The 26103-nt window shown below is 41.3% G+C and overlaps 1 protein-coding gene and 1 pseudogene across 9 annotated transcripts in view; both read left to right on the top strand.

Moving 5' to 3' along the window:
- Nucleotides 1–26103, top strand: part of TTBK2 (tau tubulin kinase 2) — a 168436-nt gene that overhangs the window by 114726 nt on the left and 27607 nt on the right. For all 9 annotated transcript variants that reach the window (XM_033190394.1, XM_033190392.1, XM_033190395.1 and 6 more), the window contains 2 exons: nucleotides 9096–9253; nucleotides 21239–21455. In XM_033190394.1, the coding sequence (XP_033046285.1) occupies nucleotides 9096–9253; nucleotides 21239–21455 (375 nt within the window). The remainder of the gene's footprint in view (nucleotides 1–9095; nucleotides 9254–21238; nucleotides 21456–26103) is intronic.
- On the top strand, nucleotides 1511–4956 carry LOC117070796 (annotated as a pseudogene).

The raw sequence follows: 26103 nt of genomic DNA on the forward strand, positions 1-26103 counted from the left end.
GTCTGAAACAAGGAGTGAATATTTGATGTAGCTGTAGAATACAATAGAGTCACACTGTGTTTACGTGACTCACTTAAATTCAGCTGTGTGTTCAGGAGGTAGAAAAATCTTAACATCTGTGATTCTGCCTGCCCTTTGGCTTAGTCATGCCTTATGGTGAGGGTAATGATTTAGTGCCCTGAAGCATCTGCTATTCTCTAAGTCTTCTCGTTGACAGCAGTCCAGTGGCCCCAAATCAGGCTGCACCAAGTATGAGTCCAATAGTTGAAAGCAGAGTACTTTTTTTGGTACAAGTGTGACTGCTGTCTGCAGCCAGCTTACTTTATCCACATTCATCTGAGGAAAAGACATCTATTCTGGAGCTGGAGGAAAAACTGGCTCTGTTGCACCTATGGAGAAATGGTAGTATTCTGTACTTTGTGGACATTTTAAGGTGTTTTCAAGGATAATTTCAACTATATGCTGTTTTTACCCTGCCTGCTGACTGGCTGTAACTCTTCTATAGTAGAAATAGCACCATACTTAAAAGACCTGTTTAAATTGGTGCTTTGCCACATACTGTTTAGATAACCTTTCTAGATCTCAGTTTTGTAGTCGGTGAAATGGTGGAAATACTGACTTCACAGCATTGTTGTTAAGATTTTTTTTTTTTTGAGACGGAGTTTCGCTCTTGTCACCCAGGCTGGAGTGCAATGGCGTGATCTCGGCTCACTGCAACCTCTACCTCCCAGGTTCAAGCAATTCTCCTGCCCCAGCCTCGCAAGTAGCTGGGATTACAGGCATGTGCCACCAGGCCTGGCTACTTTTGTATTTTTAGTAGAGATAGGGTTTCACCATGTTGGCCAGGCTGATCTCCAACTGCTGACATCAGGTGATCCACCCACCTCGGCCTCTCAAAGTGCTGGGATTATAGGTGTGAGCCATGGCGACTGGCCGTTGTTAAGATTTTTAATGAGGTAATTATGAGAATAATTTGTAAATTTTAAAGTATCATGTAAATGTTAGAAATGTAAGTGGTTTTACATGTACCTCCGTGATGCTGCATTTGCTTATAGTAATCTCTGTTTCTTTTTTTTTTTTGGCACTCCTGGTTGGAGTGCAGTGGTACAATTTTGGCTCACTGCAACCTCCACCTCCTGGGTTAAAGCAATCCTCTCATCTCAGCTTCCCAAGTAGCTAGGACCACAGGCATGCACCACCACATCTGGCTACTTTTTATATTTTTAGTAGAAATGGGATTTCACCACATTGGCCAGATCTCAAACTCCTGACCTCAGGTGATCTGCCCGCCTTGGCCTACCAAAGTGCTGGGATTACAGGTGTGAGCCACAGCACCGTGCCTATAATCATCTCATTTTTCTTCACTGAGCATTACCTTCTATGTTAGTAGAACTTCTTTTATTTCCTCTTTGCTGCTTTGTCCTGTCACAGCAATAAGAAAATGTTGTTTACCTTTTTTATTGGCCTTATGAGGAGGCATTGAAAAGCCTTAGTGTACTATATTTCCAGGCAGTTTACCGTTTGGACTGATTGAGCCCCTGAAAGGGAAGACTGATATCAGCCAGAACTTTTGACTGAGTAAGTGACCGTGCTGCCTTACCCTGCCTCAGGTCCTGGGGCAGCCAACCATGGGGGGCACTTCTGAATCTCCAGTATCTTGATATGCAGTCATGCGCCACATAATGATATTTCAGTCAATGATGGACTGCGTATATGACAGTGGTCCCATAAGCTTATAATACTGTGTTTTTACTCTACCTTTTCTATATTTAGATATGTTTACATACACAAATACTAACCACTGCATAACAATTGCCTACCGTATTCAGTACAATAATATGCTACACAGATAGGTAGCCTAGTAGCAATAGGCTATACTATACAGCCTAGGTGTGTAATAGGCTGTACCATCTAGCTTTGTGTAAGTACATGTATTAGGGTTCTCTAGAGAGACAGAACTAATGGAATATATATATATATAAAAAGGGGAATTTATTAAGTATTAACTCACATGATTACAAGGTCCAACAGTAGGCCATCTGCAGGCTGAAGAGCAGGGAGAGCCGGTCCGAGTCCCAAAACTGAAGAGTCTGATGTTGGAGGAAAGGAAGCATCCAGCATGGAAGAAAAATGTAGGCTGGGAGGCTAGGCCAATCTCACCTTTTCATGTTTTTCTGCCTGCTTTATATTTGCTGGCATCTGATTAGTTGGTGCCCACCAAATTAAGGGTGGGTCTGCCTTCCCTAGTCCACTGACTCAAATGTTAATCTTTGACAACAGCCTCACAGATACACCCAGGATCAATACTTTGTATCCTTCTATCCAGTCAAGTTGACACTTAGTATTAACCATCACAGTACATTCTATGATCTTTGCACAATGAAATGCCTATGGACACATTTCTCAGAATGTATCCCCATTGCTATGTGACACCTGATTTAATGATGAAAACAGGTAAAGGTTGCAACTTCTTTGACTCATTCTCTTTATTTTATTATTATTATTATTTTGCTGGCTTAGTTTGCTAGAGGATGGGTGCAATTAAATTTTTTCCCCAAGGAAAGCACAGAAGTAAAGAATGTGTGCAGACCACTCCTTCTGGGATCTCTGTCTGGTTTGGCCTACCTGCCCCCACTCCTGCCTCCACCATGTCCATCAGGGTGACCCAGAAGTCCCACAAGGTGTCCACCTCTGGCCCCCAGGCCTTCAGCAGCCTCTCCTACACGTGTGAGCCCGGTGCCTACATCAGCTCCTCCAGCTTCTCCCGAGTGGGCAGCAGCAGCTTCTGGAGTGGCCTAGGTGGAGGCTGTGGTAGGGCCAGTGGTATGGGAGGCATCACCGCCGTCACTGTCAACCAGAGCCTGCTGAGCCCCCTTAACCTGGAGATGAACCGCAACATCCAGGCCGTGTGCTCCCAAGAGAATGAGCAGATCAAGAGCCTCAACAACAAGTTTGCCTCCTTCATAGACAAGGTGCGGTTCCTGGAGCAGCAGAACAAGATGCTGGAGACCAAGTGGAGCCTCCTGCAGCAGCAGAAGACGGTTTGGAGCAACATGGACAACATGTTTGAGAGCTACATCAACAACCTTAGGCGACAGCTGGAGACTCTGGGCCAGGAGAAGCTGAAGCTGGAGGCGGAGTCTGGCAACATGCAAGGGCTGGTGGAGGACTTCAAGAACAAGTATGAGGATGAGATCAGTAAGCGTACAGAGATGGAGAATGAATTTGTCCTCATCGAGAAGGCTGTGGATGAAGCTTACATGAACAAGGTGGAGTTGGAGTCTCCTGGGAAGGGCTGACTGACAAGATCAGCTTCCTCAGGCAGCTGTGTGAAGAGGAGATTGGGAGCTGCAGTCCCAGGTCTTGGACACGTCTGTGGTGCTGTCCATTTACAACAGCCGCTTCCTGGACATGGACAGCATCATCACGGAGGTCGAGGCACAGTACGAGGAGATTGCCAACCGCAGCTGGACTGAGGCTGAGATCATGTACTAGATCAAGTATAAGGAGCTTCTGACGCTGGCTGGGAAGCATGGGGATGACCTGCAGCATACATAGACTGAGATCTCTGAGATAAACTGGAATATCAGTGGGCTCCAGGCTAAGATTGAGGGTCTCAAAGGCCAGAGGACTTCCCTGGAGGCCGCCATCACACATGCCGAGCAGCGTGGGGGAGCTGGCCATTAAGGATGCCAATGCCAAGCTGTCTGAGCTGGAGGCCGCCCTGTAGCGGGCCAAGCAGTACATGGCACAGTAGCTGCTTGTGTACCAGGAGCTGATGAACGTCAAGCTGGCCCTGGACGTTGAGATCGCCACCTACAGGAAGCTGCTGGAGGGCGAAGAGAGCCGGCTGGAGTCTGGGATGCAGAACATGAGTATCCATATGAAGATCACCAGCAGCTATGTAGGTGGTCAGAGCTTGGCCTATGGGGGCCTCACAAGCCCTGGCCTCAGCTACAGCCTGGGCTCCAGCTTTGTCTGTGGCGTGGGCTCCAGCTCCTTCAGCCGCACCAGCTCCTCCAGGGTCGTGGTTGTGAAGAACGAAACCCGTGATGGGAATCTGGTGTCCGAGTCCTCCAACGTCCTGCCCAAGTGAACAGTTGTAGCAGCTCCTCCTAGCCTGCCCCGCCTGCAGCTGCCACAGAGCCCCAGGAGGGAGGCCGCTATGCAGGTTAACACAGGAAATGGGAGACCCGCCTGAGGCTTCTCCCTAGCCCTCAGCCATCTGTGTGGGAGTTTACTACCTGGGGACCCCAGCTTGCTCATGTCTCCAGCTACAAAACAATTCAATTGCTTTTTTTTTTTTTTTTTTGATCCAAAATAAAACCTCGGCTAGCTCTGCCAAAAAAGAAAAAAGAATGTGTGGATTTCTTTCCCTCTGTTGCATCTACTTGTCACTGAAGTAGGGCAATTTCTTTTGTAGTAAATAATCTGCCTTTGAATCAGCCAAGCCAACATTGCCATTGTGCTCCCCTGCTTAAGTGCTTTATTGATCCACTAATTTACAATTTATTAACTGAGAATTCAGGAATCAGGATTGTTAGTGAGTTCTTAATATCACTTTACACATAATTCTTGGTTTTGCAAAAGCTGGACTTGGTCTACACTCTCTTTGAAAGGGCAAACTGGGATTTCACATGGAGGTAAATATGATACAGCTATTGATTGCACTTTATGCTAAGGATAAGAGAAATGCTTCACCAAGACATTGTGTGTATGTCAGATGACTGACGGCCATAAAGAGTAAGGATATTTCAGGTAGTAGGAGCTGGCACCAAGCATCTATGTAGGCTGCATATAGGTATATAGTCGATTTATTTTAGAATAATATATTTTTGTTGATTTTTTTCTAGTTATTAAAAGTTAATACATGCTCATTATAAAAGTTTTAGAATTATAGAAAAATAGTTAATTCACATTACTCAGAATCTCATTATCCTGACATAGTAATTGACTTTCATTGTTTATTTATTTATTTTGAGACAGGGTCTCACTCTGTCACCCAGGCTGGATGGTGTGATCTCAGCTCACTCCAAACTCTGCCTACCCAGGCTCAAGTAATCCACCCCAGCTTCCCAAGTAGCTGAGACCAGAAGTGTACACCACCACACCTGGCTAATTTCTTGTATTTTTGTTAGAGACAGGGTTTCACCATGTTGCCTAGGCTGTAATTGACTTTTATTACTTTGTATCTTGAATAATTTGCTTTTGAAAAATCATTGTATTGAATATCCCATCAAATTTAAAATGGACTGCTTCTTATTCATAAGTGCAAGTAGAAGAGGGATTGACACAAATAATCCACACAGTGGCCAAATAAAAAGTAATGCAGGGCTGGGCGCATTGGCTCACGCCTGTAATCCCAGCACTTTGGGAGGCCGAGACAGGAGGATCACTTGAGGTCAGGAGTTCAAGACCAGCCTGGCCAACATGGCAAAGCCCCATCTCTACCAAAAATAGAAAAAAAATTAGCCGGGTATGGTGGCACGTGTCTGTAGTCCCAGCTACTTGGGAAGTGAGGCAGGAGAATCTCTTGAATCCAGGAGGCAGAGACTGCGGTGAGCCGAGATTGCACCACTGCACTCCAGCCTGGGCAACACAGTGAGACTCCGTCTCAAAAACAAACAAACAAAAAGTAATACAGGTTGACTATCCCTTATTTGAAGTGTTTTGGATTTCAGATTTTTTAGGATTTTGTATTATTTTGCATTATATTGGTGGAGCAACACAAATCCAAAATCCACAATGCCCCAGTGAGCATTTCATTTGAGCATCATGTCAGCACCCAAAGTTGTGTTTTGGAATATTTCGGATTCTTGATTTTCAGATTTGGGATGCTCAATCTATATAGCATTACCTTCTTCAGGTTCTCCCTCCTCTTTTCCTCCTCTTCACACAACTTCCCCTTCACTTAACTGCCTCCCTTCCCTACATCCATTTACAGAGAATTCACTTTCCCGAAGGTGATTGCTTCTGGTATTTCTCACACTATTTCATCAGTTACTCCTCTGGCAGCCAAGTATAAGCATATTTCTCAAGAAGACTGGGAATAGCCTTACAGTGTCAACTATAAGTCCAAAATTTCTTTGTATTCTCCTGGTTTATCTTAAAAGTTCATTTGAATTTTGCTTTCCAACTTCTTTGTGTCCACTGTATTATAAAATATTATAATAAATGTCATACCTCTGTGTAAAATACTCCAGGAAGCTGTGCCACATTGTCAAATCACTTTAAATTCTCTCTGGCATATGGCTGCATCCCCTGGGGGTACCTGTTACCCTAGTTTGAGAAACTTAGACTCTAAATGTAGATGAATTTGTATTTTCTAAGAATATATTATTAAGTAAAAGAAGGAGTCAGATGTATACTAGATTTTCAGAGATTATCAATGAAGAGATATGGGACATGCCTTTTAGAGGGAAGCATTGGAATCATTTGGAAGATTTTTTTCAGATTTTTCCCTTCTCTCTTTCCAGTTTGAGAATTACTGCCACAGTGAGTCCCTGGTCTGATGGGAAAGTGCTTTGTTTCCCAATGATATTGGGATATAAAAAAGAATGAGAGGCTGGGCACGGTGTCTCACGCCTGTAATTCCAGCACTTAGGGAGGCCAAGGTGGGTGATCACCTGAGGTCAGGAGTTTCAGACCATCCTGGCCAACATGGACCCCGTCTCTGCTAAAGATACAAAATTTAGCCAGGTGTGGTGGCATGCGCCTGTAGTCCCAGCTACTCAGGAGGCTGAGGCAGGAGAATCGCTTGAACCCAGGAGGCGAAGGTTGCAGTGAGCTGAGATTGCGCCACTGCACTCCAGCCTGGGCAAGAAAGTGAGACTCCGTCTCAAATAAAATAAAATAAAATAAAAATAATAAAAAGTAGAAAAACAATGAGGGCTATTCAAATGTAACAGACACACACATATATATATACACCCAGACATATGTTCACACACTACATATACTGTATATACCATGTGGGTGACTTACAAGGTAGTTTTTATTCTAAAATCTATTTGACTAACTGAATTAGAGTTTTTTGTTTTTATTATTTATCATAGCCAAACATGATGTAACACATTCAGTTACCAGAAGAGTAAGTCCTTGACTTGTCCTGTTTCTACTGTTCCAGTCTGAGGAAGGTTAGGATTTAGCGCCACCCTGCTCCCGAGTTAGAAGATTATTTTGCTAGATTAGAAATGTTTTTCTCTAAAATATCTGCAGAGCTCTGCCCAGTCTGACCATTTGTTCCCACTAGGGTGCCTTTAAGTGCCTCAGTGCTTTTAGCTTTCCAGTTTCTTTTGTTCTGTGTCTGCTGTCTTTCTGTCTCCTGCTGCTGGTGTCTAATATCACCATCATAGTAACAAACTGTTTCTAATTTGAGGTCCAGTGCCATAGAATACATTTTCTAAGACATACAATACTATGATAGATGTAAGAAAATAATTCCATGATAAAAGGACATCTGACATAAAAACCATTTAGGATCATTTCTGTTGCAGCACAATATAGACGGAGAATTCAGCAGTGGCAGTCTAAGTGCTCACATAGCAAGGCTCCCCTGGATGGGGTTCCACCTTCCAGGAAGCATGCATCTCACTCTGTGAGAAACTATGAGAACCTTGATTTCAGAGTTAGGAGAGAGGGTCAAAGGTCTGGCACTTCAATTCCCATATCCTAGGTTCCAGTCCATCTTTATTTCCTCCTTTGTGTTTTCTACAGCCCTCTACCTCTGACATTTGGAGAAGTCTAAGTTGTAATGTAGGTGACTTACATAAACAAAAATAGGACCCATCGGCTGGTATCTCTTGATATCTATATGCTGATGACACCCAAATTTATATCTGCATTTCGTATTCCTCCCTAAACTCACTGCTTTCCATGTCACTGCATTGACCCAGTGACTCAGGACAGAAATCTATGTCCAGTTCTTATCACCTTTACTGTTACCATGCTGGTTTAGCTGACAGTAATCTCTTAACTGGCCATCTTTTCCAAGTACCCTCATTCCCATCCCTGTTTATGGCATCTATTGACCACTCAATAGCTGAAGTAATCTTTTTTTTTTTTTCTTGAGAAAGGTTCTCATTCTGTCACTCAGGCTGGAGTGCAGTAGCACGATCTCGGCTCACTGCAACCTCCGCCTCCCAGGTTCAAGCAATTCTCATGCCTTAGCATCCTGAGTAGCTGGGATTACAGGCGTGCACTACCACACCCAGCTAATTTTTGTGTTTTTGATAGAGACAGGGTTTCACCATGTTCGCCAGGCTGGTGGAGTAATATTTTTAAAACCTAAATCAGACCTGTGCAAAATCCTCCAAAGCAGTGCTGATTTCAGGTCTGGGTAGGAAATGCACAAGATGAATCTCAGAGGATAGGATACTAACAGTTCCAGAAATGACGAGGAGAGAATGAAGCTATAATCATAAAATTGGAAATGGTGCCTACCGACAGAAACAATAAAGGTCTTTTATGAGATCCTTCTCAAGAACATATCAAACTTGAGGAATTGAAAGACAAAAAATGAAATTATACAGAATATATATCAAACTAACAATATAAATCAAGCAATGTTTTGATAATTTGTATATGGAGACACACAAACATACACACACATATTTTAAGAATTTTTTAAACCTACAAAAAAAAATGGAGGAAAGCACAATGAACTTCTATACTCCCCTTACCTAGACACATCACCTGTTAACGCTGGCTACTTTTTTAGGTTGAAACATATAAAAGTGACCTTGTTTTGTTTTGACAAATAAATGATAAAATAGATGGTTAAACTGAATGTACACTAACATAGACACTTATAAACAACACACATCCTTTAGCCAAACCATCTGAGAGTAGGTTATAGACACGTTGCTTCATTATGTATCTCTCAAAAACAGAAACATTCTATGCAACTGAGAAAAATCAATATTAATTCAATGTCATCATCCACATATAGTTCCTATTCAGATTTCTCAATTTGAATCATCAGTTTTTAAAGAAAATCACATTACAAAATCATTTTGTGAGTCTAGTGTGCTTTCTCATAGAATAAAGCGACTGTGTTTACTGTTCACTTACTCTAGTTTTTTTTTGTGGTTTAGCTTCTTACATCCGTGTTTGACAATAGCATCAAGACTTTTGGAGTAATTGAGAGTGACCCTTTTGACTGGGAGAAGACTGGAAATGATGGCTCCCTAACAACCACCACTACTTCTACCACCCCTCAGTTGCACACTCGCTTGACCCCTGCTGCAATCGGGTATGTCCTAAACAGATCATTTGGCATCTTTCATGGATGCATTGTATTTGCAAAAATGTATTTCATCCGGATTCCCTCAGATGACCAAATGCTAAGACATCAGGGAAAGCCTATGGATCTCCTCGAATTAACATTGCTCTTATGTACACCTTTGAAATTACTTGCTTTGGATTGTACTAATAGATTATACTGTGAAATGGGAGCTTAGAGCTTATGTGACTTGTTGATGTCAAATTTATAATGGGTTTTCTTCAAAATGAGGACCAGCATTAGTTGTATTTCCAAATAATATATGGAACCCTGAAAAAAATGTGCCACAATTATATCTATATTGTGCCAAAGTTTAGTGGGAACAAAGCATATAGCATGTTCTTCTTAAAGTGATTTAACAACTTTCATAATGTATTAAGAAAAGGTTATGATCTATTTCCGTGATCTTAGTTTTTTATTGTTAATGTTTTTTCCTCTACATGTATTAAATAGTTTCCTTTTATCTTTTATTTTGTCTTTTTTTTCTAATTTTTTTTACCTGCTTTAGTTGTTTCAAACATTTTGGTCAAAAAAAAAAAAAAAAAAAAAAAGTAAATACCCGAAATGCTGAGGCAGAAGGATCACTTGAGCCGGGAGTTAGAGGCTGCAGTGAGCTATGGTTGTGCCACTACACTCTAGCCTCTGCAACAGAGTGGGACCCCTCTCTGGGGAAAAGAAAGTGAACAGGGACAAATTGTCATACAATTTAAGTTAATTGGGATATTATACCACTAATCCATTGCTTTGATTTTTTTTTTTTTTTAACATGGAGTTTCGTTCTTGTTGCCCAGGCTGGAGTGCAATGGCGTGATCTCAGCTCACTGCAACCTCTGCCTCCCAGGTTCAAGCGATTCTTCTACCTCAGCCTCCCAAGTAGCTGGGATTACAGGCCTTTGCCACCACGCCTGGCTAATTTTGTATTTTTAGTAGAGATGGGGTTTCACTATGCTGATCAGGCTGATCTCAAACTCCTGACCTCAAGTGATCTGCCTGCCTCGTCCTCCCAAAATGCTGGGATTACAGGCATGAACCACTGCGCCGGCCTGATTTTTTTTTTTTTTTTTAAGAGATGGAGTCTGGCTATGTCACCCAGGCTGGAGTGCAGTATTTGTAGGCACAGTCATAGTGCACCATGGCCTCAAATTCCCGGGCTGAAGCAATCCTCCTGCCTCAGCCTCTCTAGACTACAGACATGCACCCTTGTGTCCAGCTCTGATCTTTATATTGAAAGATGGGATCTCTAGAACTTGTTGAATCATCGGAAGAGTTTTCATAGACTCACATAACTGGATAGTATCACTGACTATCTTGTCTAAGCAGATGTTTTTTTAAAAACACCTGTTCCTGGGACCTGCCCCAGACCTATTGAATCAGAATGCCTAGAGGTGGGGCACAGAAGTCCATATGCATCAGATACTTCTCATGCTTATCAGAGTTTGGGATCCACTGCCCTAGTCCAGCCCCCCTATCTTACAAGTGAGGAAATAATTCTAACACTGAAGTAAATCCAACTTTAGGTAAATATTAGTGGCAGAGCTGGAGCCAGTCCAGAAATTTTGTTCTAGTGTTTTTGTCCTTCCCCTTTGATTATTGTTAGAAATAAGTCTCAAACTTGCAAAAATTCAGGTGATAGCACTTCAGGGACCTAAAGACAGTGAAGGCAGTTTATGTTCCCATCTTCCAATGTTTCCTCCAAAATAACACAGAACAGCAAAGAAAGAAAACTACAGCTACGCAGAAAAACCATGTCCTCAGCATAACTTGTAAAAGATGTCCAAGCTTCAAAATAACTGTAAATAAAAAGAAAAATATGAGACCACAAATCCTAGTGCAGTATCTTTCATGCTCTTGCCTCACCTACCCCTGCCAGAAGACTTCACAAAGACAGATCAAGAAAAACTGTGGGGAAGACGGAAATTAGCAACGGGATGTAAGGTTGATCTAAAACCAATGCCATACTCCAGGTGTCTTTCGATCCAAAAATAAATAAATAAAACCAGTGCTAGAAAGACTAAACCCATGCTAATAAGGAAAATACTAAAAAGTGTCCTGATAGATCAGATGATGAATTTCAGGGAAGTAAAAATATGCATAATTTGAAAGAAAATAAAGGGAGAAGTGTGCTTCATTAGTGGAGTGGTGGAGGAAAAAAGATGTATCAGTTTGGGTCCAGTCAGGAGACAGAAACTACACAGTAATTTGAATAGGAAAAAAATTAAAGAATTATTTAAAATTTTTATTGATACACAATAATTGTACATATATATGGGATACATGGAATATTTTAATACACGCATGCAATGTGTTATGATCAAATCAGGGTCATTAGGATATCCATTAGCTCAAACATTTATCATTTCTTTGTGTTGGGAACTTTTCAAACCTTCTAGCTATTTTGAAATATACGTGAGTATTTTTGTTTGTTGGTTTGGTTTTTTTTTGCGACAGAATCTCACTCAATCACCCAGGCTGGAGTGCAGTGGCGTGATCTAGGCTCACTGCCACCTCCACCTCTCGAGTTCAAGCCATTCTCCTGCCTCAGCCTTCCAAGTAGCTGGAATTACAGGGGTGCGCCACCACACTCATTTTTGTATGTTTAGTAGAGACGGGGTTTCACCATGTTGGGCAGGCTAGCCTCGAACTCCTGACCTTAGGTGATCCACCTGCCTTGGCCTCCCAAAGTGCTGAGATCACAGGCATGAGCCACCGTGCCCAGCCTACATAAGATATTGTTAACTATAGTCAATAATAGGGAATTGGAATAACATGGGATTGATTAATAAGAAATAAAGATAAATGTACAGAATACAGATACAGGAATAGCAGATACAAGGTCCAGCCACGATGCCTAGGACTGAGTGAGATTATACCTCCAAGCAAGAGCTGTCCCACCCCTACTCAAGGACTGAGGTTCAGACCTTATTGGGAGAGGAAGAAAGGAAATCAGAATTGATTGAACTCAGGAAAGAAATAGAAGGAAAAGACAAAATTATCTCAGAATTGAAGAATATATTACAAAGTGCACAAAGGAGAATAGACTTAAGTGAAAATTTAATAGAAGTCATTGAATAAGGACAAGGAAAAAACCTGGAGAGAATGAAAATGAGATAAACAACTCAAAAGAGTTAGAGAGAAGGTAGTGCAAACTAAAGGCAGAGAAAAAATAACATTCAGGTTGTTGGAGTGCCTGAAAAAGAAAAACAAAATAATACCAGTTAAAACTGAGAAACCAAATAGCAGAAGATTAAATTTAAAAACAGAGAACTGGCTGGGTGTGGTGGCTCACACTTGTAATCCCAGCACTTTGGGAGGCTGAGGTGGATGAGTCACGAGGTCAGGAGTTCGAGATCAGCCTGTCCAATGTCGTGAAACCCCGTCTCTACTAAAAAGTACAAAAATTAGTCGGGCTCGGTGGCTCACGACTGTAATCCCAGCACTTTGGGAGGCCGAGGAGGGTGGATCACGAGGTCAGGAGATTGAGACCATCCTGGCTAACACCGTGAAACCCTGTCTCTACTAAAAATACAAAAATGAAATTAACCGGGCATGGTGGCGGGTGCCTGTAGTCCCAGCTGCTCAGGAGGCTGAGGCGGGAGAATGGCGTGAACCCAGGAGGTGGAGCTTGCAGTGAGCTGAGATTGCGCCATTGCACTCCAGCCTGGGTAACAGAATGAGACTTTGTCTCAAAACAAACAAACAAACGAAAAAAAAAAAAACAAAAATGAGCTGGGCGTGATGGCGCACACCTGTAATCCCAGCTACTTGGGAGGCTGAGGCAGGAGAATTGCTTGAACCCAGGAGGCAGAGGTTGCAGTGAGCCAAGATTACGCCACTGCACTCCAGCCTGGGCAACAACGTGAGACTGTGTCTCAAACAAAAAACAAAAAAAACCCACAGAGGACTAAGAGCATTTAAAAAGGTTTATGCCCAAAGATAAGCATTAGAACAAAAAGATGAACCTCCTAAAATACTCCCCCAAAATTATGTATAAATTAAAGTACAGGCCAGGCACAGTGGTTCAGGCCTGTAATCCCAGTACTTTGGGAGGCCAAGGTGGACAGATCACTTTGAGCTCAGGAGTTTGAGACCAGCCTGGGCAACATGGTGAAACACTGTCTCTACAAAAAATACAAAAATTAGCCAGGTGTGGTGGTGTGCACCTGTAGTCCCAGCTACTCCAAAGGCTGAAGCTGGAGAATGGCTTGAGCCCAGGAAGTAGAGGTTGCAGTTACCTGAGATCGCACCACTATACTCCACCCTGGGCAACAGAGCAAGATCTTGACTCAAAAAACAACAACAACAACAAAAACTGGACAAAGGATACATCTTGTAGAGGAAGAAATGTAGCAAATGTAGCAAGATACTGTACACATAATAATAAAATACTATGACAAAGCTTTCCCTGTATGTTCTCTTCTAGGAGTTTTATAGTCTTAGGTCTTAACATATAGGTCTTTTATACATTTTTAGTTGATTTTTGTGTATTGTGTAAAATGGGGGTCCAATTCCTTTGCATGTGGAAATCCAGTTTTTCCGGCACCATTTGTTGAAGAACACCATTTATTGGACCCCATTGTGTCCTTTTGGTGCCCTTGTTGAAAATTAGTAGATCAAGTAAGATATCTGCACTCTCGTGTTCATTGCAGCATTATTTACAATAACCGAGATACAGGAACAACCTGAATACCCATTGATGGACAAATTGATAAAGAAAATGTGTGTGTGTGTGTGTGTGTGTGTATTGTATATATTTGTATATATATACACACACAATGGAATATAGATTTATAAATACATACACACATAATAGAATATTACTCAGCTTTTTAATTTTTCTATTTTTATTTTTTGAGACTGAGTCTTGCCCTGTTGTTCAGGCTGGAGTGCAGTGACACGATCTCTGCTCACTGCAACCTCCGCCTCCTGGATTCAAGCGATTCTTCTGCCTCAGCCTCCTGAGTAGCTGGTATTACAGGCCTGCATCACCACACCTGGCTAATTTTTGTATTTTTATTAGAGATGGGGTTTCACCATGTTGGCCAGGCTGGTCTGGAACTCCTGATCTCAGGTGATCCACCTGCCTCAACCTCCCAAAGTGCTGAGATTACAGGCATGAGCCACTGCGCCCAACCTTATTCAGCTTTTAAAAAGGAGATCCTACCATTTGCCACAGCATAGATGGAACTAAAAGACATGCTTAGTGAAATAAGCCAGACAGAAAGAAAAATGTTGCATGATCTCATTTATATGTGAAACAACATATATATACACACACATATATGTACACACACACATATACATACATCTATATATATATATATGCACTCAAATGCACAGAGATTGGGAATGAAACAGTGGTTACCACAGGGGGTTCAAGGAGGGAGGAAGGAAGGAAATGGGGAGATGTAGTTCAAAGGATATAAAATAGCAGATATGTGGGATGTACAAGTGTGGAGATCTAATGGACAACATAAAGAATAACCTTAATAAAATTGTATTTTCAGAAGACTTGGACATATCTTAAATAAAAATAAAATGGTATTAGAGATTTTTGTTAAATAAGGAGATTTTAGCTGCTCTTTATCACAAAAAGGGTATGAGTTGATAGATATGTTAATCTGTTTCCCTATAATAACCATTTTACTGTCTGTGTGTATCCTATTAAATCATGTTACAAAGCTCAGATACACACAATTTAAGGAAATAAAATACTACAGCAGACTTAAGATCAAATATATCAGTCACAGCAATAAATATACATGGGCTTAAGTCGCCTATTAAAAGGAAAAGGTTTTCAGTTTGGATAATATAGCTATATTCATATGCTGTATATAAGAGACACACACCTAAAAACAGTAAGAAAGAGATGGACAAAGATATATCAGAAAGATAGAAAAGAGAAATGAGCCGGGCGCGGTGGCTCAAGCCTGTAATCCCAGCACTTTGGGAGGCCGAGACGGGCGGATCACAAGGTCAGGAGATCGAGACCATCCTGGCTAACACGGTGAAACCCCGTCTCTACTAAAAAATACAAAAAACTAGCCGGGCATGGTGGCGGCGCCTGTAGTCCCAGCTGCTCGGGAGGCTGAGGCATGAGAATGGCGTAAACCCAGGAGGCGGAGCTTGCAGTGAGCCAAGATCTGGTCACTGGACTCCAGCCTGGGAGACAGCAAGACTCCACCTCAAAAAAAAAAAAAAAAAAGAAAAGAAAAGAAAAGAGAAATGATCCCAATAACAGATGATGTAGAGTTCAAGCCAAAACAAAAAAACTTACAAAAGATGGAAGGGCACTTTTTAATGCCAAATGCCACAATTCACAAGTGGGATACAAAATTTTTTAATATTTAGTCACCAGAATCATGACACTCACCTTTAGGAAACAACAACTGCAGGATATTCAAGGTGACATAAAAACACACCCATAATCGGAGATGTTAATGCACCACTCTCACTTTAAGACAGATTAAGTGAACAGAGAATAGGAAGATAGAAGACTTAAACAACATGATCATAGTAAGGTAGATCTTATTTATGTTTTCTGAACACTATACCTTGATGATAGAGACTATACCTCCTGCCCAAGTACCCCTGGAACATTCACAAAAATTGATCAGGCATTAGGTCACAAAGAAACATGTAAGTAGTTCCATAAAGTAGAAGTATTACACTATCTGATCACACTGCAAGAAAACTAGAAATTACCAGCAAAATTAAAGTATCAAAGGCCCTTTTACTGGAAATTTAAAAACCTGTTAAACTACAGTCACGTGCCGCGTAATGACATTGCCATCAACGACACACCACATATATGACAGTGGTCCTCTAAGATTACAATACTGTAGTTTTACTCTACCTTTTCTATGTTTAGATATGTTATAATACCCAAATACTTACCATTGTGTTATGCTTGCCTGCAGTATTCAGAACAGTAACATGCTGTACAGGTTTGTAACCTAGGAGCAATAGGCTATACCGTATATAGCCTAGGCATATAATAGGCTATACAATACAGTTTTTTTTAAGTACACTGTGATTGTTTGGTTAATGACGAAATTGCCTGACGATGGCATTTGTTAGAATGTATCCCCATTGTTAAGTGATGCATGACTGTACTCTTGGGTGAAAAGGAAAATAAAAACTAAAAGTTATAGAAAAAAATGATAATGTAAACACTACTTATCAGAATCTATGAGATAAATTTAGAGCAAAGATCAGAGGAAAATCTATGGCATTAAACAAGGAGGTACATAATGTCAGTATGTCTTTTTACTGATGATACTAGTGTTGATAATTTGGTTACAGTGGCCAGTTCTTTCTACTATAAAGTTAACTGTTTTTGTAAGAAATAATCTTGTGGGAAGGTATTTGCAACTATGTCAGCACTGTGTTTCTTGTCATACTTTTGCCTGTTAATTGTAGCATCCAGCAGTGACTCTTGCCCACATCACTATCTGACCCTCCAAGAAAAAGCTTGACAATATCTGATTTTTTTCTGTTTGCAAATGATATGGTAGAACACCTGGAGAATCAGTGTTAAAGAAAAAAATGTATAGTGTATGTCCCAGAACCCTGAATTTCTTCATAGAGGGAGATTGAAAGTTTAGGAGAAGGTGAGAGGATGCTTTAAATCATGAGCCAGCAAGCTTTATCTGTAAAGGCCAGATAAATATCTGTGAGCTGTGCTGTCTCTGTCACAACTGTCATTGCTGTTGTAGTGCAAAAGCTGCCATGACCAACACGTAAACAAACGAGACTGACTGTGTTCCAACAAGTCTATTAAAAAAAATAGGTTTTATGTTTAATGCCGTAGATTTTCCTCTGATCTGCAGGCCAGATTTGGCCCACAGACACTAGTTTGCCTTAGATTATGGGGAATGAAATATGAAAAGGATGTTCGTTCTTACTATTTTCTCTCATATCTCTTCAGTTATTCCATACATTTTCTTTCTTATTCCCTTAATCTGCTTCAGTAACATAACACCTTGCCCGGAAACACAGGCCACGTGCTAATAACACTCTTATGTGTACTGTCTCACTCATTCATACTCCTGAACATGATATAATTTTCCTGGGAAGGAATTAGTTCTTTCTATATCGCATACTCCAGATTTGGATCAGAGTTTAGGAAAAGAAAGGAAACAATAACCAGGGAAGGAGTAAGGAGTGGAGAATAAATGCAGAGGGAGGGCCGGGTGGGAGAGGAACCTGAGTCCTGTGAAAGAGAGCCTGTGTGGAGTAGATAGGCGAGGTCCTTGCAGTGTGTGGTATCATACTGAAGCATAAGATATAAGAGAAAAAGTAGGATTGTATTCAAGTAGAAGTAGAAGTGTATTCAGAGATGGAGGCGTGGTTTGTTTCCTGAGGTGTGAAAGAAGGAAATGCCAAGGAATTGAGGTAGTTGGAAAAAAAGCAGAATAGTGGCTAGACATAAGGGAAAAGGGGGCTTGGAAGAATACTGAGCGATTAAAATGGAAAAAAGGTGAGGATAATAGACTAAGCTTCTTCAGTTCAAATATTCATCTATTTCCCTTTCTCTTTCCTCAGGAATAGAGGGAATTCTTTCAATAAACATTTGGATTACCATGTAGTGCATGTGTGTTAGTGTCCATTATGACTCTTGCATCAATAAATAAATTATATTGAACTAATATCTGAAAAATCCATTAGTAGCCAATTTATTTCTGATCTTTAATTATCTCTATAATAAATCTGTTTATTTGAACTATTTTAGGCCAAACTACCTTTTAAATATGCTTCCACGGTCAGAACTGCAGACACTACTCGGTTATAAGCTTTTTTTCTGGGAGCCATTATCAGTGCTTTTCTAGATTATATCATTGTCAACTGTTGATAAAGAGGTTCATTCTAGCGCTGACCCATTTAGGCAAAGGTAGTGGTGAAGGCCATCGGTCACCAAGTCAAGTGGAACAAGTCCCTGAAAAATCACTGGTCTTCTCACAGCCTGTGAAGTACTCGTGACACCACTGCCAGGATCTAACTGTGACTCTGAAAGTGGCTCACTGAGAGGATGCCTGTGTTGCCACTCACAGTAATTACAGGAGTCAGTATAATGTACTGAAGACTGATTTGTCTACTTTGAGACATTCCAGGTCACTTCTAAGAGGAGGTTTCATTGTATACTAAGTATTGTGTTCAGTCAGCAATAGCTTAAAAAAAAAAAAACAAAAAACACCTAGAACATAGCGTTGTAGAACTGGCAGGAGCCTTTTCTTTTTTTTTTTTTTTTTTTTTTTTTTTTTTTTTTTTTTTGAGGCGGAGTCTCGCTCTGTCGCCCGGACTGGAGTGCAGTGGCCAGATCTCAGCTCACTGCAAGCTCCGCCTCCTGGGTTTCCGCCATTCTCCTGCCTCAGCCTCCCAAGTAGCTGGGACTACAGGCGCCCGCCACCTCGCCCGGCTAGTTTTTGTATTTTTAGTAGAGACGGGGTTTCACCGTATTAGCCAGGATGGTCTCGATCTCCTGACCTCGTGATCCGCCCGTCTCGGCCTCCCAAAGTGCTGGGATTACAGGCTTGAGCCACCGCGCCCGGCCGGAGCCTTTTCACTTAGTGAACGATAACTGTGAACTAGAAAAGCCTCTCATGGGAGGGTCTAAGGAAGAGATGACCAACCATGTAAATAAGACCTGGAATTACTTTGAAAGAAATATATAGACAAATACCAATTAATATTTGCTATTAGGCTGGGTGCGGTGGCTCACGCCTGTAATCCCAGCACTCTGCGAGGCCAAGGTGGGCGGATCACAAGGTCAAGAGATCGAGACCATCCTGGCTAACGCGGTGAAGCCCTGACTCTATAAAAATACAAAAAATTAGCCGGGCACGGTGACGGGCGCCTGTAGTCCCAGCTACTCGGGAGGCTGAGGCAGGAGAATGGCGTGAACCCGGAGGCGGAGCTTGCAGTGAGCCGAGATTGTGCCACTGCACTCCAGCCTGGGCAACAGAGCAAGACACCATCTCAAAAAAAAAAAAAAAAAAAATTTGCTATTTTTTTCCTCCAGGTCAGTTCATGTTGAACTATATGAACTGTATAATTACAGAAAGTCTAGTTTTCCCTCTAGGGCAAGAATTTCCTTCCTCTTGTTTGTGTTGCTAGGGCATTGCATATAGTAGGTGCTTAGTAAAAAGTCTGCAAGTGGCTGGGCGCGGTGGCTCACACCTGTAATCCTAGCATTTTGGGAGGCCGAGGTGGGCGGATCACTTGAGGCCAGGAGTTTAAGACCTGCCCAACCAACATGGCAAAACCTCATCTCTACTAAACATATAAAAAATTAGCTGGGCATGGTGGTGCATGCCTGTAATCCCAGCTACTTGGGAGGCCAAGGCAGGAGAATCACTTGGACCCTGGTGGTGGAGGTTGCAGTGAGCCGAGATTATGCCACTGCACCCCAGTCTGGGAGACAGAGCGTGACTCTCTCAAAAATTTAAAAAAGAAAAGTCTGCAAGTGAAAAAGTAATACACATTTCACACTGTAAAAAAAATAGCATAGCTGATTGATCTGACACCTGTTTATTTCATTATGGCACTGCGAAAGTTGATTATACAAATTAGGTCATTCTTGTCATATTCAACTAAATCTATCAAGAGGCCAGAGGGAGAAAGCACTTGGGGCATATAGCACCTGCTCCAAGAATTTGATTTCTCACAAGCCCAGCTGCTGAAATGGCCTCTTGTGACTCTAACACTAAATTTACATACCTCTGTCACTCACCAGTCAGAGCCTGCCAGCTCCCAAAAGCTTCTCTAGTGCCAATGAGCTTTCTTTCAAAACAGTATGTGACATCTCTCTAATAAAACCCCCAACCTCTTCTTTGGTCTTCAGCTATACCAGAGACCCACTCAGTCTATATATGTGCCCCAAATTGTAGTTCTTGCTTCCCAAATGAAATGTTAATTTGGAGATTCATCTCTGTGTTTTATTTTGAGTTCAACAGCACTTAACATTTTCCTGTTTAGATTTTTTTAAAATTCTCTAACAGGCCGGGTGCAGTAGCTCATGCCTGTAATCCCAGCACTTTGGGAGGCCAAGGTGGGTGGATCATCTGAGGTCAGGAGTTAAAGACCAGCCTACCCAACATGGCGAAACCCTGTCTCTACTAAAAATACAAAAAATAGCCGGGCGTAGTGGTGGGTGCCTGTAATTCCAGCTATTCAAGAGGCTGAGGCAAGAGAATCACTTGAATCCGAGAGGTGGAGGTTGCAGTGAACCAAGATCACGCCACCGCACTCCAGCCTGGGCGACAAGAGTGAAACTCTGTCTCAAAAAAAAAAAAAAAATGTTGTTTTAATTGACAAAGACTTCTTTGAAAATAGATGAAATGCTTCTTACTTATAAAGTGATTGTCAAATTAGTGTGTTATTGTTTTAGAATTTGTATTTTAAAATCAGCTTGAAAGTTCTAATTGATCAAAATGTTAAAGTTTTATTTTGTAGGATTGGCATGACCTCAGTTTTTTTTTTTTCTTTTTCTTTTCTCTTACTTTTTCTTTTTTTTTGTTTCATTTTGTTTTTTGAGCTGGAGTCTTGCTCTGTCATCCAGGCTGGAGTGCAGTGGCACAATCTCGGCTTACTGCAACCTTCGCCTCCTAGATGCAAGCAATTCTCCTGCCTCAGCCTCCCGAGTAGCTGGGATTACAGGCACCCGCCACCACGCCCAGCTATTTTTTGTATTTTTAGTAGAGACAGGGTTTCACTATGTTGGCCAGGCTGGTCTCGAACTCCTAGCCTCAAGTGATCTGCTCGCCTCAGCCTCCCAAAGTGCTGGGATTACAGGCGTGAGCCACCATGCCTGGCCAAACTAAGTTTTCAAGGTGCCTTTTTTTTTTTTTAACTCTCTTAATTATATGTGGACTTCATTTAAATGAAGAAATATAATTATGTAAGATAGTATCATAGTAATTTTTGATTCTTGCCTTTTTTTCCTCCCTTCATATGTAGAATTGCCAATGCCACTCCCATCCCAGGAGACTTGCTTCGAGAAAATACAGATGAGGTATTTCCAGATGAACAGCTTAGTGATGGAGAAAATGGCATCCCTGTTGGTGTGTCACCAGATAAATTGCCTGGATCTCTGGGACACCGCCGTCCCCAGGAGAAGGATGTTTGGGAAGAGATGGATGCCAACAAAAACAAGATAAAGCTTGGAATTTGTAAGGTATCAGTACCTTATAAACAACAGAAATGTATTTCTTACAGCTCAGAAGGCTGGGAAGTCCAAGGAGGAAGGCTAGGCAGATTTGGTATCTGGTGAGGGCTGTTTTGTGGCTCCTCCTTGCTGAGTCCTCATGTAGATGGGGAAGGGTCTCTGTTGGGCCTCTTTTGTAAGGACGCCGCTCTCATTCATGAGGGCTCTGCCTTCTTGACCTAATTACCTCCCAAAGGCACACCTCCTGATACCCTCACATTGGGAGTTAGAATTTCAACAGGTGAATTTTGGGGGCCACAGACATTCAGACTATAGCAGGTGTATATGTTCAGTCATGGGAGTCATTTGCAAAATGATCTCTGGATCGATGTGATATGCCACAATGTGATTTGGCTGTTGACAAAGCACAATCTGGACCAATAGGAATCAGGAATGAGTATTGGAAAGTAGACAGGGAGTCAGTGTCAGAGTTTTGTAGTATCAGCTGTGGCTGTCTTTATGGTACCAAGAACAAACTGTTCTTATAGCAAAAAAATCACTGGTTGACATTCTCGGTTGTCAGCCCGTATGGATATCTGTGTATGTGAGAGAATGAAATGGCACTTGACATAGAAGATCTTAGTTACTTTAGTTTCTGTCTTTTACCCACTATCACTATTTAATCTCAGTGAAATTTGAATGGTAGATGGTTTTGACCCTAAGTCCATTATTTGTTATCATGTGTAGTTTATTGAATTTATAATATATAGTGCTGAACATTACAAGCTCTCATTTTGAACATCTGGCTAAAGCATTAAGCTAAATATTGAAGACAGTGTACTAAGCTAGGTGCTGTGCAGTTTAAGATACATCTTTTACCCTTAAGGAGCTTACGGTCTCTTCGGGTAGATATGTAGCTGCACAAGCAAATATAATACAAGACAGAACATTGTGCAAAACATTTAAAAGAATTAAAATGCATGCAGATGGGGTGGGAGTTGGGAACATGCCTTATGGAAGAAGTGGTTGAAGTAGAAGTAGAAGTACAAATATGTACATGAGGGCCAGACATGGTGGCTCACACCTGTAATCCCAGCACTTTGAGAGGCCAAGGTGGGGGGATCACCTGAAGTCAGGAGTTCAAGACCAGCCTGGCCAAAATGGTGAAACCCTGTCTCTACTAAAAATACAAAAATTAACTGGGTGTGGTAGTGGGTGCCTGTAATTCTAGCTACTTGGGAGGCTGAGGCAGGAGAATCGCTTGAACCTGAGAGGTGGAGGTTGCAGTGAGCCAAGATCATGCCACTGCACTCCAGCCAGGGTAATAGAGTGGAAACTCCACCTCAAAAATAAATAAATAAATAAATAAATAAATAAATAAATAAATAAATAAATGTACATGAAAAAGTGCATGGATAGAGCTTGTAACTTTAGGAATTCATTGGTCATCTAGGAGAAAAATTCAAAACAGCTATATTTATCTTTTAAAATCTACTTGGCCGGGCGCGGTGGCTCAAGCCTATAATCCCAGCACTTTGGGAGGTTGAGACGGGTGGATCACGAGGTCAGGAGATCGAGACCATCCTGGCTAACACGGTGAAACCCCGTCTCTACTAAAAAATACAAAAAACTAGTCGGGCGAGGTGGCAGGCGCTTGCAGTCCCAGCTACTCGGGAGGCTGAGGCAGGAGAATGGCGTAAACCTGGGAGGCGGAGCTTGCAGTGAGCTGAGATCTGGCCACTGCTCTCCAGCCTGGGCGACAGAGCGAGACTCTGTCTCAAAAAAAAAAAAAAAAAAATTAAATCTACTTGTACTATATATAAAAGATTTTATATTTATCATGTCAAAGCATAGTAATGTAAGCATGTGAATCTACCATCTGCCCCAAGAACTAGAATATTTTAACATATTCCTTCTATATTTATGCTTCTACCCTATCCCCACTGAGGTAACCACTGTCTTAGGTTAGATTCCATAAAAGCAGAGCCACAAAACAAACCTTAATAAGTTTAAATAATTGAAATCGCACATACTATGTTCTCTGAAAATAATGGAGTTAATCTAGTAATCAATGACGTAAAGACAGCAGGAAAATCTCTAAACACTTGGAAATTATACAGCATATTTCTGTATTATCATGGGTCAGAGAGGAAGCCTTAAAGGAAAAAATTTTTTAATTTACGTAGAATTGAATGAAATTGAAACTACAACATATCAAAATGTTTGGGAGGCAGCTAAAGCAGTGCTGAGAGAGAAATGTATAGCACTAAAGACTTACATTAGGAAAGATAAGGTTTTACATCGATAGTCTAAATCCTACCTCAAGAAACTAGAAAAAGAAGCAGCAGAATTAGCTAAGATAAGCAGAAAGAAGGTAATAAATATCTCTGTTACTGTATTGCAGAAGTTTTGGTGTGTTGTATTTTCATTCTCATTCTGTTTTAAATATTTTTCCATAATGATTTTTTTCATCCATGAGTTATTAAGTGCATACAAGTTTAGAGTTTTTACATCTGCCAGGTGATTAAAAGTTTTGTTTTTCTTTATATAGTGACTATTTCTATTCTGTTCCTACTATTTTTTTTTCTAGCATTAAAGCCTATTTTGTCAGATGTTAATACAGTTATGCCAACTTTCTTTTGGGTAGTACATGCCTGGTGTCTTTTCTGCCTTTATCTTTCTATTTTTTCTCATCTGTATTCTGTTGTGACTTTCGTTAAATGGAATATAAGTAGACAATCGTACGTCTTTATGTTTTAATTAGCTTAATTGATTTACATTTAGAATTATTATTTTATTTATGTATTTATTTTTTTGAGACAGAGTCTCGCTCTGTCACCCAGGCTGGAGTGCAGTGGCGTGATCTCTGCTCACTGCAACCTCTGCCTCCCTGGTTCAAGTGATTCTCCTGCCTCAGCCTCCCGAGTAGCTGAAATTACAGGCATCCGCCACCACGCCTGGCTAAGTTTTGTATTTTTGGTAGAGAGGGTTTTGCCATGTTGGCCAGGATGGTCTCAAACTCCTGACCTGAGGTGATCTGTCCGCCTCAGCCTCCCAAAGTGGCAAGATTACAGTAACAAGCCACGATGCCCAGCCAAATTATTTTTATATGAACTTGTTTCTCTTCTCTTTTAAATTTCTATTCAGTTTTTTAATGCCGTTTTCCCGCCTTTCTTTTCATTACAGATTTTGTTGCTATTTTTCGTCTTCTGTTTTTTCTTTGTACTTATTGGGGATTTAAACATTCTAATTCTGTTCTCTTAGTAGTTGTCCTTGAAATTTCCCAATTATTTTTAACTTAAAAGTCTAAAATTAAGCAATATCTTAACCACCTTTCTGATATTCCAAGGACTGTAGAACATTTTAACTTCATTCACTCTTCTCCCAACATTATAGTACTCTTCTAATTTTAATTCTTTCTTTAAAAAAAAAAAAAAAAAGACTTGCCCTGGCACAGTGGCTCACACTCATAATCCCAGCACTTTGGGAGGCCAAAGTGGGAGGAACACTAGAGCCCAGGAGTTCGGGACCAGTCTGGGCAACATGGCAAAACCCTGTCTCTACCAAAAAAAAAAAAAAAAAAAAAAGCTGAGTATGGTGGCACGTGCTTGTAGTCCCAGATACTTGGGAGGCTGAGGGTGGAGGATCACTTGAACCTGGCAGGAGAAGCTGCAGTGAGCCAAGATTGCGCCACTGCACTCCAGCCTAGGTGACAGAATGAGAGTCTTTCTCAGACAACAACAAAAAAGAATGACTTGAATTAGGTTATTTATTTTATTTATTTTTTAAGACAGAGTCTCACTCTGTCACCTAGGCTGGAGTGCAGTGGTGCACTCTCAGCTCACTGCAACCTCTACCTCCTGGGTTCAAGTGATTCTCATGCCTCATCCTCCCAAGTAGTTGGGAGTACAGGCACGTGCCACCACACCTGGCTAATTTTTTGTATTTTTGGTAGAGACAGGGTTTCACCATATTGGCCAGGCTAGTCTCAAACTCCAGGCTTCAAGTAATTCACCTGCCTCGGCCTCACAGAGTGCTGGGATTACAGGCGTGAGCCACCCGGCCTAGCCTTGAATTAGATTATTAATGTTGTTCTTTTATACAAGTAATGTTTATATGGACTTTCAAAGATGTTTACCATTTCCTTTCATTTCTGAAAGTCCTTGGCTCATCTTTCTTCCAGAAATATTTCCTTCAGAAGTTCCTTTACTTCCGGTCTTTTGGTAGAGGATTCTTTCTATAAATGTATTTATTTATCTATAAATGTACTTATTTTAGCTTCATTCTTTCAAAACAGTTTATGCTGAATATAAAGTTGTTTTTTGTTTTGTTCTGTTTTTTTGAGACAGGGTTTTGCTCTGTTTTACTCCAGGCTGGAGTGCAGTGGCGCAATCTCAGCTCACTTCAACGACCACCTCTTGGGTTCAAGCAATTCTCCTGCCTCAGCCTCCTGAGTAGCTGGGACCACAGGCATGCGCCATCACACCTGGCTAATTTTTTGTGTGTATTTTTATTAGAGACAGGGTTCACCATGTTGGCCAGGCTGGTCTTGAACTCTTGACCTCAAGTGATTCACCCACCTCAGCCTCCCAAAGTGCTGGGATGACAGCCGTGAGCCACCACACCCAGCTCAAATATGAAGTTTTCTGTTGATGATTATTTTTCCTCTGGCTTCAGT

This window comes from Trachypithecus francoisi, unplaced genomic scaffold (genome assembly GCF_009764315.1).
Source record: "Trachypithecus francoisi isolate TF-2019V2 unplaced genomic scaffold, Tfra_2.0 Lachesis_group3, whole genome shotgun sequence".
Lineage (NCBI taxonomy): Eukaryota > Metazoa > Chordata > Mammalia > Primates > Cercopithecidae > Trachypithecus > Trachypithecus francoisi.